The 17,719-nt window shown below is 46.7% G+C and overlaps 9 protein-coding genes across 9 annotated transcripts; 7 read left to right on the top strand and 2 right to left on the bottom strand.

Moving 5' to 3' along the window:
* Positions 1-361: 361 nt before the first annotated feature.
* AGABI2DRAFT_148230 (hypothetical protein) lies at positions 362-1,740 on the top strand (the record flags this gene model as incomplete). Its single annotated transcript, XM_006454856.1, has 5 exons — positions 362-462; positions 502-661; positions 695-822; positions 876-1,144; positions 1,202-1,740. The coding sequence occupies 5 exons, from the start codon at positions 362-364 to the stop codon at positions 1,738-1,740; spliced, it is 1,197 nt and encodes a 398-aa protein (XP_006454919.1).
* Positions 1,741-3,483: 1,743 nt separating this feature from the next.
* AGABI2DRAFT_140744 (hypothetical protein) lies at positions 3,484-4,867 on the bottom strand (the record flags this gene model as incomplete). The annotated part of the gene is made up of 4 exons (XM_006454857.1): positions 3,484-4,083; positions 4,136-4,344; positions 4,366-4,654; positions 4,715-4,867. 4 exons carry the CDS (start codon positions 4,865-4,867, stop codon positions 3,484-3,486), a joined length of 1,251 nt encoding a protein of 416 aa, XP_006454920.1.
* A 707-nt stretch (positions 4,868-5,574) lies between these two features.
* Positions 5,575-6,045, top strand: AGABI2DRAFT_114691 (hypothetical protein; the record flags this gene model as incomplete). Its single annotated transcript, XM_006454858.1, has 3 exons — positions 5,575-5,703; positions 5,759-5,886; positions 5,940-6,045. 3 exons carry the CDS (start codon positions 5,575-5,577, stop codon positions 6,043-6,045), a joined length of 363 nt encoding a protein of 120 aa, XP_006454921.1.
* Positions 6,046-6,203: 158 nt separating this feature from the next.
* On the top strand, positions 6,204-7,549 carry AGABI2DRAFT_114692 (hypothetical protein; the record flags this gene model as incomplete). The annotated part of the gene is made up of 3 exons (XM_006454859.1): positions 6,204-6,475; positions 6,526-6,620; positions 6,672-7,549. The coding sequence occupies 3 exons, from the start codon at positions 6,204-6,206 to the stop codon at positions 7,547-7,549; spliced, it is 1,245 nt and encodes a 414-aa protein (XP_006454922.1).
* Positions 7,550-8,214: 665 nt separating this feature from the next.
* On the top strand, positions 8,215-8,693 carry AGABI2DRAFT_140746 (hypothetical protein; the record flags this gene model as incomplete). The annotated part of the gene is made up of 2 exons (XM_006454860.1): positions 8,215-8,281; positions 8,353-8,693. 2 exons carry the CDS (start codon positions 8,215-8,217, stop codon positions 8,691-8,693), a joined length of 408 nt encoding a protein of 135 aa, XP_006454923.1.
* A 700-nt stretch (positions 8,694-9,393) lies between these two features.
* On the top strand, positions 9,394-10,356 carry AGABI2DRAFT_114694 (hypothetical protein; the record flags this gene model as incomplete). Its single annotated transcript, XM_006454861.1, has 3 exons — positions 9,394-9,462; positions 9,523-9,626; positions 9,681-10,356. 3 exons carry the CDS (start codon positions 9,394-9,396, stop codon positions 10,354-10,356), a joined length of 849 nt encoding a protein of 282 aa, XP_006454924.1.
* Positions 10,357-10,581: 225 nt separating this feature from the next.
* AGABI2DRAFT_114695 (hypothetical protein) lies at positions 10,582-13,486 on the top strand (the record flags this gene model as incomplete). Its single annotated transcript, XM_006454862.1, has 11 exons — positions 10,582-10,590; positions 10,643-10,747; positions 10,798-10,875; positions 10,930-10,989; positions 11,037-11,390; positions 11,440-11,529; positions 11,593-11,859; positions 11,910-12,038; positions 12,062-12,159; positions 12,213-12,247; positions 12,297-13,486. 11 exons carry the CDS (start codon positions 10,582-10,584, stop codon positions 13,484-13,486), a joined length of 2,415 nt encoding a protein of 804 aa, XP_006454925.1.
* Positions 13,487-13,568: 82 nt separating this feature from the next.
* On the bottom strand, positions 13,569-15,729 carry AGABI2DRAFT_133539 (hypothetical protein). Its single transcript, XM_006454863.1, has 7 exons — positions 15,429-15,729; positions 15,127-15,381; positions 14,816-15,075; positions 14,626-14,748; positions 14,010-14,575; positions 13,876-13,942; positions 13,569-13,821 (listed from the first exon to the last, which is right to left on the bottom strand). The coding sequence occupies exons 1-7, from the start codon at positions 15,543-15,545 to the stop codon at positions 13,671-13,673; spliced, it is 1,539 nt and encodes a 512-aa protein (XP_006454926.1). The 5' UTR covers positions 15,546-15,729; the 3' UTR covers positions 13,569-13,670.
* A 123-nt stretch (positions 15,730-15,852) lies between these two features.
* On the top strand, positions 15,853-17,100 carry AGABI2DRAFT_133540 (hypothetical protein; the record flags this gene model as incomplete). The annotated part of the gene is made up of 3 exons (XM_006454864.1): positions 15,853-15,907; positions 15,957-16,403; positions 16,458-17,100. Coding segments are annotated over 3 exons (883 nt in total), but the record flags the coding sequence as incomplete, so codon positions are not given.
* Between the last annotated feature and the right edge of the window lie 619 nt (positions 17,101-17,719).

Below are 17,719 nucleotides of genomic sequence, written 5' to 3' on the forward strand. Positions count from 1 at the left end.
CTGTTATCGCGCAATCAGTCAACCATCAGTCCATCATGATATTTGATCGGAGCTTAAATATTGGCACAGCTGGATCCGAAATCTGGTGATACCCATCCGCTATTTATATCATGCGGATTGGATCCGTGTTTCGGCATCCAAACGGATTTATCCAGGTATTGGATGACTTCCCGCAGGAATTTAGGGACCCTAAATGTTTTGGAAATTAGTATCTAGGTAAATCTAGGATTATGTTGACTTCCCATGGCCTTTTCTGGGTCGATGAACCACATGATTGACACGTCATCTTATGGTGTACAGCCACATTCCAGATTTGGGCGCGTCGTTTTGCTACCGTGTTTGTTGTCTGCATACCTTCTCCATGAATCAATATGTTGCCCATGAGGACGACAATACTGCTGCTGCACTTGCCACTCTGTGCATTATCTTTGTAGCTGCTCTTCAGGCTCGAATGGCACAGAGGTTGAATAGAAATAATCACAGGCTTTATTTGTTGTGAAGTAACCTCTTACCCAATCCACGATGTGGAACACCCTGGCAACAACTCTGGGACACCCAGGACGACCGGGCTTTCATAACAACAATGGGTTTTGATGTAGCTACCTTCCGCTACATCCTGGAAGGGCCTCAAGGATTTGCGGCACATTGGGAAGCTACACCTGTACTTTGAAATGATATCAATCTCGAAGGACAGCCAAGAATCGACCGCAGATCATTGGATGCTGCTGGTGCTTTGGCACTGGTCCTCCATTATCTTGGATCTTCGATGCGCAAAGTGAGCCTTCAACAGATTTTTGTGCTCACGCCATCCACACTTTCCCGGTAAGGTGAAGTAAATTCTAGATTGTTTTCACCGTTGAACAAGTCGTTTCTAGATATCTGGATTTCGCTCAAACAATTCTTTTTCACGCTTTGAAAATTATTCCCGAAGCCAGGGTCACGTTTCCGAAAACGTATGAGGAGTATCACTATCTCAACAGTCTTATACGAAAACGGCATCCACTGCTTGATGGTGCATTTGGCTCAATAGATGGACTTTTGTTATTGGTGCAGGAATCTGATGATGTAGAAATTGAGAATGCGACATACAATGGATGGAAAACCGACCACAGAATCAACAACATTCTTGTATTTTCGCCCGAAGGCTAGTACAACCCATATCTTTGCCTTATATCTATATACTCAAACGTCTTATGCTCAGGTGTCATTGTTTCAGCTTCATTGAATGCTCCTGGTAGCTGGCACGATGCTCAAGTAGCCCGCTCGATCTATAAACAACTCGAAGCTGATACTCCCGAAGGCTTCTATATTGTTGCCGACACAGCATTTCCACGAGGTACACGGTCAATTGCTGGTAGAATCCGCGCACCTTTAAAAAGCGGCGAGCAAGTTTCAGCTAACCCGGTAACTCAAGAATACATTCTTGCTTTTAACCACCAACTTCTTTCGTACCGACAAACAGCTGAATGGGGCATGCGGACTGTCCAAGGGTCATTTGGGCAACTTCGTGTTCCACTTGAAATCAGCTCATCGGAACATCGACAACGTCTTCTTCAAATCTGTATACGACTAGTCAATCTACATGCACGATGTGTAGGGATTAGTCAAATTCGGAGTGTGTACATGCCTATATGGTCTCATGACGAAGAAGTGTGGAACAATTTTGGGAATATGTTATTCGGAGACATACACAATAGAGATCAGGTCTCTAGATTTCATTTACAAATAGTAACTAGTTGAGTAGTAAAGTAATTACTAGTTGAATAGTAAGATATGGTTGTCTAGTTGAATAGGAATATGTTTTTCTAGTTGAATAGTTGAAAGGAAATAGAAATGATTCTAATGAACTAGTTAGGTAAACCCTCGTTAGATTCTCGCTTTTTTTGGTGCTTGTGAGATGTGGTACGTTTGTCTGGTGATGGGTCGGAAGTACAGTGACGGACAAAACCGTTGCAATGTTTATAACACCTTCAAAGATACTATTATAGCATGTGACAAACTGACCGTGACATCACGTAATTAACATCGTTTGAAAGCCATGACTCTTGGCTTTAATTCGATAGTAATACCATTATGTAATTCTAAATATTCATCAAAATACTGGCAATTTACTAACAAAGATGCATTGCAACAGTTTTGTCCCTCTCATTCACCAAGTATAAAGTCACCTGACTCCATTGACTGACTTGAAAAATCAGCACAGCCACATTCAACAAAGATGAAAAGTCAGCACAGCCACACTTTGAGTATATATACAGAGCATCTTTGGCATGATTCCTTACAATGAAGCCCCTCACTCCAAGTCAGCTCTCTCATATCCTTTATTTGCTTGATTCAGGAGCATCAGCTCATGAAATCTCTACTTCTACCAGCATACATCATTCCACTATATCTGGAATTAGATCCAAGCACCGTCCCAACCTTGCTATATCCTCAGGTGGTCGTCCTAGACTGCTTACATCTTCTGATACCCACTACGCTGTTCGCTTAATCACCTCTCAAAAGGCTGACAACACTTCTCAAGTCAAGAGACTACTTGCCAACACCTTGCCCCACTCAATTTCTACAAAGACCATACGTAGAACTCTTTCCCGCACTGGTATGAAGGCTGTAGTAAAGGTTAAACATCCTTTGCTCAAGGCCAAACACCGCAAGGATTGCTTGGACTGGGCTTTAGCTCGTCAAAACTGGACTATAGAAGACTGGAAAAGGATAGTATGGTCTGATGAAACAAAGATTAATTGTTTGGGGTCAGATGGAAGAAAATGGGTGTGAAAAGGGATGGAAAAGGCTTGAGTGATAGACTGGTGTCTGGGACTTTGAAGTTTGGAGGAGGTTCTTTGATGATGTGGGGTTGTATGTTTTGGGAGGGATGTGGCTATGCATGCCAAATTAAAGGTAAAATGGATGCTGATCTATATGTTAGCATTTTGGAGGACAATCTGGAGGATAGTGTGGAGTATTATGGGAAAGAAAAGGAGGATTTCATATTTCAGCAGGACAATCACCCCAAGCACAAGTCTAAAAAGGCCCAGAACTGGTTCAAAGAGAACAACATTGATTTGTTGCCATGGCCAGCACAGTCTCCAGACCTCAATCCAATTGAACATCTCTGGGACCACCTCAAAATCAAGCTTGAAGAGTATGAAGAAGCACCTAGGGGAATTGGAGAACTTTGGACAAGAGTGGATAAGGAGTGGAATGATATAAAGCCTGAGGTGTGTCAGAATCTGATAGAGAGTATGCCTAGAAGGGTAGAAGCTGTACTCAAGGCAAAGGGAGGCTATACTAAGTACTAAACATAGAGATTTGTACTTGGTGAATGAGAGGGACAAAACTGTTGCAATGCATCTTTGTTAGTACATTGCCAGTATTTTGATGAATATTTAGAATTACATAATGGTATTACTATCGAATTAAAGCCAAGAAGCATGGCTTTCAAACGATGTTAATTACGTGATGTCACGGTCAGTTTGTCACATGCTATAATAGTATCTTTGAAGGTGTTGTAAACATTGCAACGGTTTTGTCTGTCACTGTATACATTTCCGAGGAAGGTGGAGATGGCGTGCGAGGACGATGATGATGACGAGAACGGGAATATTTGATCTTGTAAATCTCTAGCTTGTGCTCAGTATCACGGGCATGTTGGTTGGCTTCAAAGAGCTTGATTTGAAGGTTGTTGTTGTGTTCCCGAAGATCCTGTACCTCTGCTTGAAGACTTTGAACCTGCATAAATTTGAGTTGCCAATTTTCCTGATTTTTCTCCTGCTCTGGATCAAAATACTTTCCCATTACATCCGAAACGTCAGAGATTTGCGAAAAGGAGGTAGACGGGGCTGAACGACTGTTCTTCGGCTTGACCGGATTGTTTACCTTATAACTTTTGACAACTGCAATACCAGGTTTCTTGTCCGAACCTGACTCGCCGCCCATGTCATCAGAAAGTTCTATAGCTTCGTCGTCATCCATTGCATGTAGACCTGCCCTATTCTTTTGATCTCTCTCTGCTTCAAGAACATCTAGAAATAGGCGTGGACGTTGAGCATTCCCTGTGGGTTTATCACCAGCTGTATTCACAAGCTGTTTTGTGTTAGAAAAGAGCCAGTAATAATATAGCGTAAAATTCACGTACGTTTTGCCATTTTTTGCGCAAACTACTTGCATCGCATGTAAGAGAACCTTGCTGACTAGCCCAAGAATTATACTCCGTCTCAATTGCTGACCAGCCATTTCCACCAATAGGCTGGTAGAGTTTTACCAGCTCAACTAGCTTGACGTTGTCCTCTGGTTTGTAGTTTTTAGCACCAGCCGCACGCCCAGTCTTCTTCTTCTTTGCAGGCTCTAATCACTCAGACACCATACCCACATCTCCGAAATCCAATACTTCACCATGCGAACACTTTTTTGCTGCCTGCGATGGTACTTTCTTGCCTTTTGTAGAAGCGGGTGGAACTGGTGCCGTCGGAGGGGATGTAGACAAAAGATGAGGATGCTGATTGGAGCGGGATGCAAGACCAGGGAACAGGGGAAGGTCTGGAGAGTCTGGAGTCCTTATCCGTGGTAAAAATGGTAGTGAACTCGAAGTATTCAAATGCAAACTCGTTGTACTCTTTCCCTGGCCGAATGAGGATAAACCCGGGCTAATGGGAGCCTACCGAAAGCCATACAGCATTAGAATACCATGTACACGTTCCAAATTGAACAGACTGACCAAGTTGTAGCTTTGAGAACTGTGTTCTGGGTGTCCAGGACTATGATTGTATAGATCCTGCTGGTGGGCAAAGTGAAATGCCCGTGGTTGAGAACTCTGATGTTGCTGAGCATCATCACGGCCCATCAAGCGGTCATCTTGACGGTCACCCATGCTCGAAACGACGGAGCAGGCAGGTGGGGCAACGACGGGGCAGGCAAGCAGAGCAGAGATGACAAGGTACCAAAAACGTGTCAAAACAAAGCAAAAGGAGAAATCATATTGATCCGTTGTCTTAAAAAGGAAAGGAAAGATCTGTGAAGGGGTCCAGAGGCCTTCCTAGACGGAGGAATCTAGGACGCTCCCCTCATTTGAAATTCCATCCGGCATCTCAGCAATATCCTTTCAGAGATAGTTTAGGGTCCCTAAATGGTCCTAGATGTCTGCGGGAAGTCATCCATTATCTAATCCGAACTACTGTATCATTACGACCGTAAGTTCACGTCATCGGTCATAGGCCCGATTTTTGAACCTAAATTGGTTCACGTCATCAAAAATGTAAGGGTGTGAACATCCCCCCAGCAAAAACATACCTTAAAGCGGAATAACATATCCTAAAAAGGAAGGTATGAACTCCAAAAAGGAAGGTGTCATCAGCTAAAATGACCAGTGAACTACGGACTAGGTGACACCTGTCAAGATTATGTAATTGACAGTGAACCTACGGTCGTAATGATACAGTAGTCCCTAACACTGATCACACTGATCACACGCCATCACACGCCATCACACAATTGATGTTTTGCTGATGCGCTGGGGGCGATCACGTGATGACGACCAGCCAAACCGGCGACTTGACTGCGTTGGGCGAAACGACGACAATGGCGCAGAATCCTCTCCCTGTGGCTCTCTATCAAAACCTGCTCTCGAAGCTCGTTGCTGTTCTGCAGCTCACTCGTCAGCCAGAGGGAACGACAACTCCGGCAGCAAAGCAGGCTCTTCTCCAAGCGGTTGGTCGAGAAATATACTCTAGCTCTCGAAATTGAACATAACATTGTGCTATAGACAAACGAATTCAAGAATGCACTGGCGCAGGCCAAGGACCTGGTTACAAACCTGCCCGGTGGCGAGCTTCTGATCAATGACCAGGACGAAGTCATTGGCATGTTGGAGACGTTGAGAGACCGGAAGAGGTACGCTTGATTCTGATTACCGTCTACGGGGCTGCAATCTCAAACTGTGTTAGGACTCAGCTGGAAAGGTTTTCGAAACAACCACTCGAAGCATCTACTGCCGAACTTGCCTCCGAGAAAATGGAGATCGATTCTATGGCGTCTACACCCGCTGACTAAATATTCGAATATGGCCTGCCTCGGTTCTCGTTGCAATGTTTCTCATCACCCATGAGCACTTTCTTAACCTTGTGCTCTCCAAACGCTGGCCGTGACGCTACTACTTCACTCCTTATTCTCGATCTTTTCTTTACGCGCCGGTTGCGGTACTATACACGATGGGATGGCGGCGGACAACTTTGAGAGTTGCTTTGATATGCTATGTCATACATCGAGGGGCTGCCAAGTTTTTTGACGTGGTTTGGGTGTCCCCGGCGGAAGGAACTACATACATAGCTGGAGATACCATCATTGGAAAATGGACGTCAACAACACCCGTGGTTTCTCCCAACTTCAAATTATGCGAAGTGACGAAGGAGGCGAGCGCAAAATGTGGAACGGCTATCTGGCCTCAGGCACAGGAGTTGAAAGATGGGTATATGGTTACGATGTACGTTTATCCGTATCTTTTTTTCTTTCGGTTGGCTTACGCTTGTTTAGAACTGCACCGGAGACTTCCCAAGAGAGCAGATATCATTTGGAGATGCAAGATAATTTTGGAAATGTGTTCATGTCGCCCGTTTTTGGGCTTGGTAGTAAGTTTTGTCTTTGTATCCCCAAGCATGCCTCGATAAAGATTTTGATAGCTCCTTCTGGTGGCAAAGCTTCAATCTTCACGGAACTGTCTCCCGATTTAACAAAGTATCCAGAATTTCAAGAAACGCCTGTCGGAGCACCGACGGCGAAGGCATCAGGAACCGCCAAACATCCATTGGGCTCCAAGTTGAGCGGTAGCTTGGGACTCGCGACTCCTACCCATGCAACGATGACTTCCCCACATATCGGAATGCCTCCTTCCTCGTCGACACAACCTGACGTATTCGTGTCACGACGCCCTGTCCCGACCGCTGCCTTCGCCGTTCCGCTTTCAGCTGTGGCTGGAATTATCATAGTGGCTGGTCTACTAATTCTTAACAACAGACGAAGGTTGGCCAAGGAGAGGAAACAGGAGTTCAAAACGCTTATCCTTTCCAAACATATCGAAGATAGTGAGATATACGGATCTGCGGGAGAAGTACAGCGTACGATGTGCGTCTTGTCGCGGAAGGGTTTGAGTGGGTACTACGATGCCTCGGAGTTATTACCCATTTCATTCTCAAGACCCGAGCCGAGACTGGCTACTCGCAGCCCTTTTGTTCCTATGGTCAGCGCCTCTTCGTCCAGCACTATCTTTGATGATGGTTTGGGATATTACTATGGTGAAGAACCTACTGTCATGAGAGGAAAGTCTTTGACGGATCAATATACCGCTGCGGGAAAAAAGCCTCGATCGGAGGATTATTCTCAACCAGCTTCAGTCATTCCGTCGGGTTTTCTTCCTGTACGGATGTCACCTGCTTACGTCCGCTCGCATTCGCCGGAGCTTATACGCTCACTGCCTGTACCTCCTGTTCAAAATGCTTTGTCGATGACGAGTAATGGTGATGTGTATGATTTTATAACGGCCGAAGTGAAAAGAAGCTAGCTGTTTGTTTTTTGACTCTTTTACTCATCACTTCTCTACTAAGCTTTGTTCCCCCGCCTCCCCAAAACCCTCAATTTGTATTGTTCCGTATTGCATATGTCGAGCAGATTTCGAATTTTGCTGTGTCCATCGTGTTCGATCGCCTTTGGAGTGCGAATAATCCGTCGAATTTTCCTATGTCCTTAGGGTAGAGCATCAAACCCTCGGCAATTACGAGCGTCTTCGCGACTTGATCATGTAAATGTAAATGATGACATGACAGGAGTCCCCGTAGTCACTGCCTTCGGCATCTTCAGCCTTCAGGGGCTTATGCTGGTCCCTCGATTATTTGCACCCTTTGAGCCCGTATCGCCACACCCGAATCGTAGAGGGTGACCTCAGGAACCATAATGTCTTTGCATGATCGCATTCTCAACTTGGCTTGCCATTGGCAGGCCAGCAACTTCGACATCAAACGTGAAGTTATGGAGATGGAGCTGTCGCCCCAATCCTCATATCTCTTTCCAAGCCGGAAGAGAAGTCCTTCACCGCCTTCCCGACACTCTCGAGCTTCGACACCTCCATGCTTGGAAATTGTAGTTGAGGAAATGGGGGAGCCCGTGGAGGATATTACTTTGACTCCGGTGTTTAAAAGAAGAAGACGTTGTGTCACCATCCCTCAGACCATGTCCCAGTCTAGTCTTGATCTAGATCTCACAGAATTTTATTCACTTCGAGGGTCGAGTTTAACAGGTGAGCAACTGGTCGTTCGTGGTCTGTATTACTCCTTAGTCGGACGCGCCTGACGTGCTTTGCTCGACCAGAGTTTCAGTCAAGTCGACAAGTTCTAGAGACTGTGTGGGAGGTTGAATCTGAATCCGAGGCTTTGGATGTGAGAGATTCCAATCTCCTCACAGTTGACTCGAGAGACGATGAGTTGCTCACTCCTCCTGACAGCCCTCCCGATAGGGCACGCATTATTCAGTCGAGTGCATGCACTAGATCGAAAGATGATTATCCTGGGAACATGGAGAAGTTCGAGAAGATTATGGAACGGATGGGACAGTTGCGCCGCGAGACTTCTGATTTGGGATGGGGAGAAGGTCCGGGAGGAGAGTCGCGTGGACCTAGATGCAACCGGGAACGTCGACCCGGTCTCCAATAACGCTTGACCTTCACGGATCTTACCCCTTTCGCTGTTCCCTATTCAGCAGTTTTCTGAGTTCAGAATGTCAATGATGGGCCACCTGGACTCAGAGCAACTTTACATGGCGTTGTTTTGTAATTTACCATTCCACGCCAATCTATATGTTCGTGCGTGCATGTTTTATGGTTTGAATGATGCGTGCACGGATGTATGTCAGAGCGGCGAGCGGTTGGTCGAAGCGCATCAGCGGCGTGCCGAGGCATAGCATGAAACACGCGTCGGTGGGACAAAAGTCGCACCTAGTGACCCACCGCGCACCACGCCACTCGGCTTGGTGGGACTAGCTGGTTCAGCAACGACATAAGGTTGTGAATTGTGCACGGAAACGTCAGGGTTTTTCTATTCTCCGTTGCCGTTGAATTCAGTTGCTTTGTTCACGAAACGGTAAATGAGAATTCTAGCAAAGTTGCACGGCATCGGACCTCCCTTTCTCGGAATTGTGGGTTGTATCCAATCGTGAAATTACTCTAGATGGTAAGAAACCACGGAGATGCTATTCGGAGTAGTTTTGAAGGAAAACTGGGTAAAGACTAATCCACTCGAGGCTATATAATGGGGCGCCGTTTGGACGAGCCCTCTACCGCATCCCGCAGTTCTTTGGATCCTTTGGAATAATTTCCCCCCTCGCTGCAATCCTCTCTCTCTTCTCGACGCGAAAATGACTACCGAATCCTCTCCTGAATGTGGCTCTAGTGACCGCGCCGATTCCGATAAAAAATCCACCATAGTCAGTATTGTTTTTATTGTTCAAGTTCGCGCCGATCTAAGACAATATCAACTCTCCTAGGAAAATCGTATGGCGGTACTTAGAAGACGTTTCAAATGTGACCACGAAGGCTGCTCTTTCACGGCCACCCAAATCCACAACCTCAAAGTGCACATGAAAATACAGTAAGTGCAGCTGTGCCATTCATTTACTTCGAGACATTGATGCGTTTTCATCAGTACCAAGAAAAAAGATCAACGGTGTGTTTGGCCTAACTCAACCGGGAGCCCTTGCAAATTTCGCTGCTCCGATCCTTCGTCGCTGAATCGCCACATCAAGATACACATTGTAAGAGCTATAGCAAAGGGAGATTTAATTCCTGCAGCGTACCAAAAGTTTGTGACGCGCATGAAGGGCGTGTGCGAATCTACTGGTGTCACAGAGAATGATGCTTCCTCGAATTTGCCTTATACTACGCCACCTGCTGCGACCCCCAACTTCAACTTGAACTTCCTTTCATCTCCGCTTGTGACTGGCAATCCTTATCCCGTTACCAAATCTCCCGAGCCTACCTTTCCTTTCCCAGAAACCGCTCCTACCGCCGTCCCATCCTGTGCTTTTGAACGATCTCCGAGCACACAACTTTTTCCTGTTCCTGTGGATGCAAGGCTTAACAACTTCCCCTTTGGTTTCGCCTCGAATTTGCAAGCTTCTGACGAAGACCGACTCCGATTCCATCCACCACCCTTATCGAAGGAACCAACGGTGGACGAATACACGATTCTCCTCAAGCGCATGAAGCAGCTCGTGCCTATTTTAGCCAAGGCTAAACGGCCTCTTTCAAAGGAAGAGATGAAGGGAGTTTTATGTTGGATAGTGGAAACGCGAGATGGTTTTTCACCTAAACGTTTTTAACTGCATCCCCGATGCTGTCGGTTTACTAGATATTTCTGGGAATTGGTTTTTTTATTTGGGTCGTGATTAATTTGATTTAGCTCGGTTTGTTCAACTTGTGGGTAATATAAAGTGTAATATACAATTTCATCATGACACTTGATAATTGCATGAATCTCTGATAGTGTGACGTCACGACTCTTTCCTCAACCACCACAAGCGCTACCTCTCGCGATACGCTTTGAGATGCCCCACGTCAGTCTTTTTGCTTCCTTTGCGCCTGAGGAGTTTTGTCGATTGGATGTAGACTTTCTCGCGCAACCCCGTTCCAAAAATCCGAGCACAAATTCACCCAAATATAAGCAATATACCACGACTAGAAATCCCGCAGTTTGATTCTCTTTCTTTACGGGTACGTTCCTACCATCTTTGTTCTAGAATTTAAGCCGATAAATAGTTCAGAACGAATTATCTGAATTCTTGGGCGATGCACAGAGTAAGATTGATCCGTCAAGCCTGAGGCTGAGTGGGTTTCCGGAGGTGAGCGTAGCGTCTAGTTGAATATATTACCACCGAAGCTTACCTCCTGGATAGCATTACACAGGCATCCGGGATATAGGCCCGGAGTGGGACTCGACAGAAGATGATTCCGGCGTATGTAGTCGCTGTGAACCTCCCTGCTTCTCTAATTCTCTATCCAGGGGTACACAATGGATCTTTCCCCTTCGAAAATGAGGTTCCCCTTTTCCAGCGAAACGATGCGGCGAGATCGTCTCCCATGCCCTCCACCGCCGTCTCCTGAGATTAAGCGTCCCAGTTATGAGAAAGGGCTCTCTCTCGAGGATTTTTTGGTCAACCTAGTGCCGCCAGACAATCAAGTAGGAACTTGTATCAGACGTTCCGATGGGCGCATATATGCAATCAAAAAGGTTCTACAGACACAACAGACTTGGACTGAATTGGCTATTCTAGACAGAATCAAGCGCATACGCAATTCGTTTTGCCCCTTATTGCACTGGACGTTTGAAAGAGGCCATTATATCTACCTCATTATGGTATGCACCGCGTGATCCATAATTGGATTTTCTAAGAATATGTTACTAGGACAATTACCCCGGTGGCACTCTTACGGATGCCATAGAACGGTATGGAATGTTTGGTCCGTTGGATGTCTTTTTTTATGCATGTGAAATAGTATGTTTGCAGTATTCGCCTATGTTCCCCTGTATCGTTCACTACTAATGACCTGGATATTAGATAATGGGACTACGATTCCTGCATGATGTCGGGATCGTGCATCGTAATGTGTCTCCTGATACAATCATCTTCAATAAACGAGGACATATCATTCTCTCCAGCCTTGAAAACGGTGCCATTCTACAACCACGTAGAAAAGATTCTCAGGACGCACAGGCAACTAAAAATCAGTATCAGGCACCTGAACTTCTCCTCGGTTGGAGACACGATTTTTTGGTTGACGCATGGTCTTTCGGGATGGTGTTGTACTATATGTTCCATGGGAAGGTGAACATTCACTTTATCAGTCCCGTGATAATGAACTGACTGGGACATAGCACGCTTTGATAGTTGACCCAAAACAAGAATGCGATATCAAAGGACTCACTCAAAAGCTTGTGGGCGAGGGTGTACCCAGTAGGGCAATACAATTTATCAATTCCATCGCTAGAGATTTGATATCTAAGGTGAATAAATCTAACTCCATCAGGTAATTGACCGAGCTAACGCTACGGAGTGTATTGAACGCAACCCTGCGATGCGTGCAGGAGTTCGTGAGATACAGCATCATCCCTATTTTTCTAATGCGTACGTTATGTTCCATTGGGTATCTATTCCTACCTAAGTTCTCTTTTTATCAGAGATTGGAGAATCGTTGTCGAGCAGAAATCACTAGGTGGGGGTCAACGGTTCTTACGGCATTAAAAGCTAACGCTCGACCCTAGCCCCTTTACCTCGCAGTTTCCGCGTTTCCGCAGCAAATCAGTCTTCTGAGAGTCCCTGCAGGGCTATTCCTTCCCTGGAACAATGCTTTTCTCCCAGAGTGAGTGCATTTGGGTTGGGGAATCGCCAACGGTCCTTTGGTCAGGCGATACCCCAATCACTTAGTTCTCCTTTCGTGACCCCAGAGATGCGAGATCGGATAAGTAATTCGTTATCTCGGCCGGTTGCACAGTCCGTGGTAGCTTCGGATCCGATTTGCTCTGCCCATGGTTCTGATAGTGTCCCAAGAGAAACCCAGGAAGATAAAGACACCTCGTATGCTACAGAAGAATTTCGGACCGACGACACTGACGCTCCGCCTAAGGATATCTGGGAAATTCTGGACCGCGAAGAACGGTTATCTTTACACTCAGACTGTTCAGCTACATCTGTAATGAAGACGCCTTTCTCCGAGAGCCGGGATTTGAGAAAAGAGCGGTCGTTGATTTGCCCACAAAAACTCTTTAGTCTCAGCATGGTCTCAATTCCTCAAAGACTTCGCAGGAAGCAAAAATCTGTTACGGCTCTCAAGTGTGCATCCTACGCTGAACCTATTGTGGATCTTCCAAGGGGGCTGAATCAAATGGGAAGCGGGATTGGGTATACGTGCACTGCTCCGCCTAGGACGCCAACCGCCCTGAAAACTTCAGCTGTCGCCGGATATGACCGTGCCGTAGGGACCAGGGCTTCTGTGGGCGTCTCCAGGGCTTCTGTATCGTCGGACTTTACTGTCGCTGTACCCAAGGCCTGCCAAGGTTTGATCCATAGTCTCAGTATGTCAAGCCTCTGGACCGGATTCAAGAGTCAAGGTGGCACAATAGGCCTTCCTGCTACCTTGGTCTCCCCAGATATGAAAGAAGTAAGCGAAGTCCTTGACGGTGCCTCGGATTCTTTCAGCGCAACGGACGGATCTCCGTTCTGGAAAAAACATGAAGCTACTGAGGAATCGCCGTCAGGGATAATCCGACCTTTAGCGGAATCGACGGCCATTATATCTCCATCCCGGGGGTCACCATCAGAAACGTTGTCTATCACGAGTTCTACTGCTACTGAAGAAGCTATTCTCACACCTGACACTATCGAATTTCCTCAGCACGGTGTCGTTGGTGTTGGTGATATGGGCAGGAAAGATCCGAAAAATTGTTTGGCTTAGAGCCAGAGTCGACGTTGCGGTTGGTAACGCCTTTCTCTGCGCTTCGGTTCTCTTTTACTAGCGAGGGATAGGCCTCTTCGTTCTCGGACAATGTAAATGTATTATGCGTTTAAACCTAGATGTGAAATTTGTCATTGTATACATGAAGAATATCGCCGCTGTAAATAGATTCAGATATATGTGATCATATTTGGAAAGTGATCCTCTTCCATAAGGCCCTACCGGCTCGTCGGCGTTCCTCGGCGGTCTTGCCTTCACCGAGTACGGATTTGTTCTCGACTGCCCTTCTGCTTAAATAGGGCATTACTTCGCGGAGGCCTCCGTATGGAACATATCTAGAGAACGGATATAGTAAGCTCAAGTTATCTCATGAATGGAGATAAGCTGACTTGATGATAAACGGTGTTGTCGTCCTGGTACGATCGACGAGATATTGAGTCAAGTCATCACTCATACCTGATCAAATCGACATCGACGATCAGCCAAAATAGAAAGCGAAATTGATGTGTAATCAAACACCCACCAAATAATTGGCCGATGGCCACACGCTCCACGACTTCAGGTTTGACCCTTATCACTGTTGCGCCGTCGTCTGGTCTAGGCTCTTCCGGAAGCGATTCCGCGAGACCGTTACGCTCCAATTCCCGGAGTATCAATTTAGAGCTTTCCCAGTTATGTGTGCCGAATAGAATACCGATAGAAGGAATTTTCTTGCTATCCGGCCCTACGGCGGGCAATAGATCTCTGATTGGGTGAGAGATAGGACCCTTGATTGTTTCACTCCTCGAGGCCTCGGCAAGTCTCAAATTATCCTCGGAACTTCTCAAAGTATGGACGTCTTGCCTATTAGAGAGATCTTCGCGGACACCGTTTATTAGCACCTTGACACAGTTATCGTAACATCGGTCCGTTTCTTCCTTCTTCTCCCATACTGGCGGGAGTTCATCTGGTGATATAGACATAGAAGTTTCTTTGGACTTGTGTGCGGCGATTTCATAGGGATGATAAGCACCCCTGACAAGTTTGACACCTAGCGAGTAGTTATTCCTTCGTGCATCAGCGAGAGCGAGGGCTAGATGAGACGGTGTTCTAACAGAAAGTGGTAAGCTACTTGTAAGCGAGAGAAGGGTATAGTTGACCTCCTGAGATAAGCTTGAAAGGTGGTGTAGATCAGGGGTTGCATTGTAGACTGATGATTGGAAAGAGTATTAAACTCGCGCATCAACGCGAGGGCGATTGCGCAAATGGCGGGTTCGTACCAACTATTTCCCCACAATAATGACGTCATTAATCAGAGAACATTTGCTCGCGATGTTACGGGGCACGTACCTCCACTCAGCATCTATTATGATTTTGACGCCTCGCGTTTGTGCATGTTCACACACACGATGAATATCACTATATAGCTCACGCAGATCCGCGGTGTCCTTCTCGGTCAGGGGGGTCAGAGAGGTGGGGGCCAAAATTACATCTAGGTCAGAGGACCGAGGACAGCCTGGGAATGGAACTTGGTCAGGTTCGAGAGCGCGAGACTGAACAATGTGCTTGGATAGGTTAGTGAGAGCCTGAGCATTGGGCAAGAGAGCTGTCTGCGTGAGGTTGAGAGAGAGGGGGAGGTACTACAAGTGTTCCCGACTTACTAACTTGAGGGCGACCCAGGTGCGCCTCCCGCCGTTTAAGGCGTCTTCAAAACTAGCAGCGACATCGATGGAGTGGATTATCTCCTTTATCAGCTGCTTTTGCGAAAGTTTATCCTTAGAGATTTCATTACTCGTATGTGAAGGAACAGAAGAGGGATCGACTTCGACCGAGTAGGCGAGGATGGCGCCTTTGTTGGCCCTGCGGAAGGCACGTAAAAGGGGCAAAGTGCCTTCCGCAGTATCACCGCCAACGAACTGCATTCTTGTGAGTCTAAGGGTCCGGAGGGCACGGAGACACGTACATGACCGAAGAACGTTGTTCTAACGAACGCCTCTGTGATATCACGAACACCTGGAACACTGGTTAGGACACTGAGAATCTTTGGGGAATGTTCCACGAGTTGTGGTATTGAGCACATGGTGAAGACAGCATAGGAGCGGATCAGTTCCCTCAGTGGTGGCTGAGAGATCTGGTCGTCTTGAGAGTCTGCATAGACATAGCCAGCAGCAAGAAGGGCGCCACCGGAGAGACCGGCAGCACCAACAAGAGGCCTGTAAGACCTGCGTTGAGCGGTTTGGACGAGGGGTAGACGGAGGAGACGAGAGAGCATTGAGGCCCGGAGCTTTTCCATTCATTAAGGTTTAAATAGATCGCGTTTGCCGATCACATGACCTCGGATGTCATCCACGTGGAGGAGCCCGGTCTCTTCTTATCTTTCTCCCCACCATGAAACGAAAACAAACAGAAAATGACGTCGACTCTGACGGCGGCTCGGACATCGTAGGTGGTCATCGTTCTGCTCGACATTCTCTGACTGAGCAACCAGTAGTCTTTTATAAACGTAGACTTTGATTTTTTCGGCCCAAACCCGGCCGTCGATTTCCTGGCCATCAACAGACTTCTCCAGCAGTTGTTCCAATGGGATGCAGAGATCTTTGATACTAACAAGCTCACAGACCTGATCCTCGCGCAGCCGGGCGTCGGCTCTACCGTCAAGACTGACGGTGAAGACAGCGATCCATTCGCTCTGCTCACAGCCCTCAACATGCACATCCACCACGAACACCCTTCCATAAAATCCATCGCCAACTATTGTCTCGACAAGGTCTCTTCGTCCGGTGACCGAGATTTCCATGATGTTCTACATACACTCTTTTCCCAGAACCAGCAACATGTTGGGCTCGTGATTTGCGAGCGTCTGATCAACATGCCTGTTCAGGTTATTCCGCCGATGTACAGAATGCTCACGGAAGAATTGAGGCGAGCGATATCGAATGTGTGTAGAATGTATCCGATTGAATCTGGTATCTCGTCTGACCGTTTTCTTTAGAGTGAACCTTATCAGTTTTCCCATTTCCTGTTTATCTCCCGATGCTACCACCTCACTCCCGAGGAAGAGTCTGCGCTGGCTAACTCTGCCCCGCGATATCGCCCCAAATCAAAAACAAGCTTATCAAAAAAGTCAAGACAGATCCCATCTAAATCCGAGCCGGAGCCACCCGCGGATGGAATATATTCTTTCCATCCCGAAGACGTTACGATTCGAGAATTTGCTCTTCATACCGTCGATTTCAAATATAACAATGCTCCAAAAGAACCAAGAGAAAAGGATGCTTTTGGACTAGATGTCAGGGCGAGGATAATGCTGATTCCAGCTGAGCGTTTCCAAGCGCTCGTCGACAAGTTGCAGGAAGTCTATAATGTAACTTGACCCTACATCGGATCTACAATTCAATCGATCGCATAATGGGAATACAATCATCCTGAAATGGCTGCGGCGTGGAAAGTCGCTTGGCTTGCTGCAACCCGTGCACCGGCATGCCGTTAGGGGGCCTCCACCGAAATGAATTCCTCCCAAGTATGATTACATCAATGATCACTCGTCCTCCTCACCTCACTCCTGCGCAACTATATTTGATCTCCATTTTTGCACCTCTCTGACGACAATATCGGTCGGTATGATATCACGGGTGAGGCATAAATCAGTAATTTACAATTTTTTGTTTCTTCAGCAGCTCCACAGGGTAAAGGATAAATCGTCATCCCCGTCTGCATGTAAGATGCTCAATGTGCCAGGATCAAAATTCAAAGATCAGAAAGATACATGGACTCCGTAATCTTATTTGCTCGGTGTCAATTTAATTGGCGTTTGCCGACCAACAATCCGAACTCCTCAAAATCGGGTATTAGGTACGCGGATAGCAAGCTCTCATATCCCCGATTGTGCAGCAGCGTGTCTAGGTGTCTAAGCTGAGTGGGGTAAGTATGTGTCACTGGGTAGATGAAGGGAAAAAGAATCCTGGGCCTCGAGTTACAGGCTAGGTATATTCCGTGAAAATGTATGTAAAACAGTGTTCATACGGGGAGTACGGTGCGTGAAAGACGCCGACTGACTTTCCAGGCTGTCGTTTGAGATCCTTGAACGTGTGAAGTTTGGTGATATATCATATACATGGGAGTCATGCGTGTACTCGAAAAAGTTTAGGACGTTGATACAGGGGAAATAGAGTTTGTAAGAGATAATTGAGGGCCGCCCCGCCCAGAAGAATTTCTGATCGATAACAAGCCTGAATCGAATCGGCCCGAGCCTAT

The sequence above is a fragment of the Agaricus bisporus genome (assembly GCF_000300575.1).
Source record: "Agaricus bisporus var. bisporus H97 unplaced genomic scaffold AGABI2scaffold_1, whole genome shotgun sequence".
NCBI lineage: Eukaryota > Fungi > Basidiomycota > Agaricomycetes > Agaricales > Agaricaceae > Agaricus > Agaricus bisporus.

Coding starts and splice junctions, on each gene's coding strand:
- AGABI2DRAFT_133539 (XM_006454863.1), bottom strand. CDS start 15,545: ATGTGCTCAATACCACAACTCGTGGAACATTCCCCAAAGATTCTCAGT. Junction 15,076..15,126: donor CCTGGGTCGCCCTCAAGTTA/GTAAGTCGGGAA, acceptor AACCTCACGCAG/ACAGCTCTCTTGCCCAATGC. Junction 13,822..13,875: donor ACAACACCGTTTATCATCAA/GTCAGCTTATCT, acceptor TCCGTTCTCTAG/ATATGTTCCATACGGAGGCC.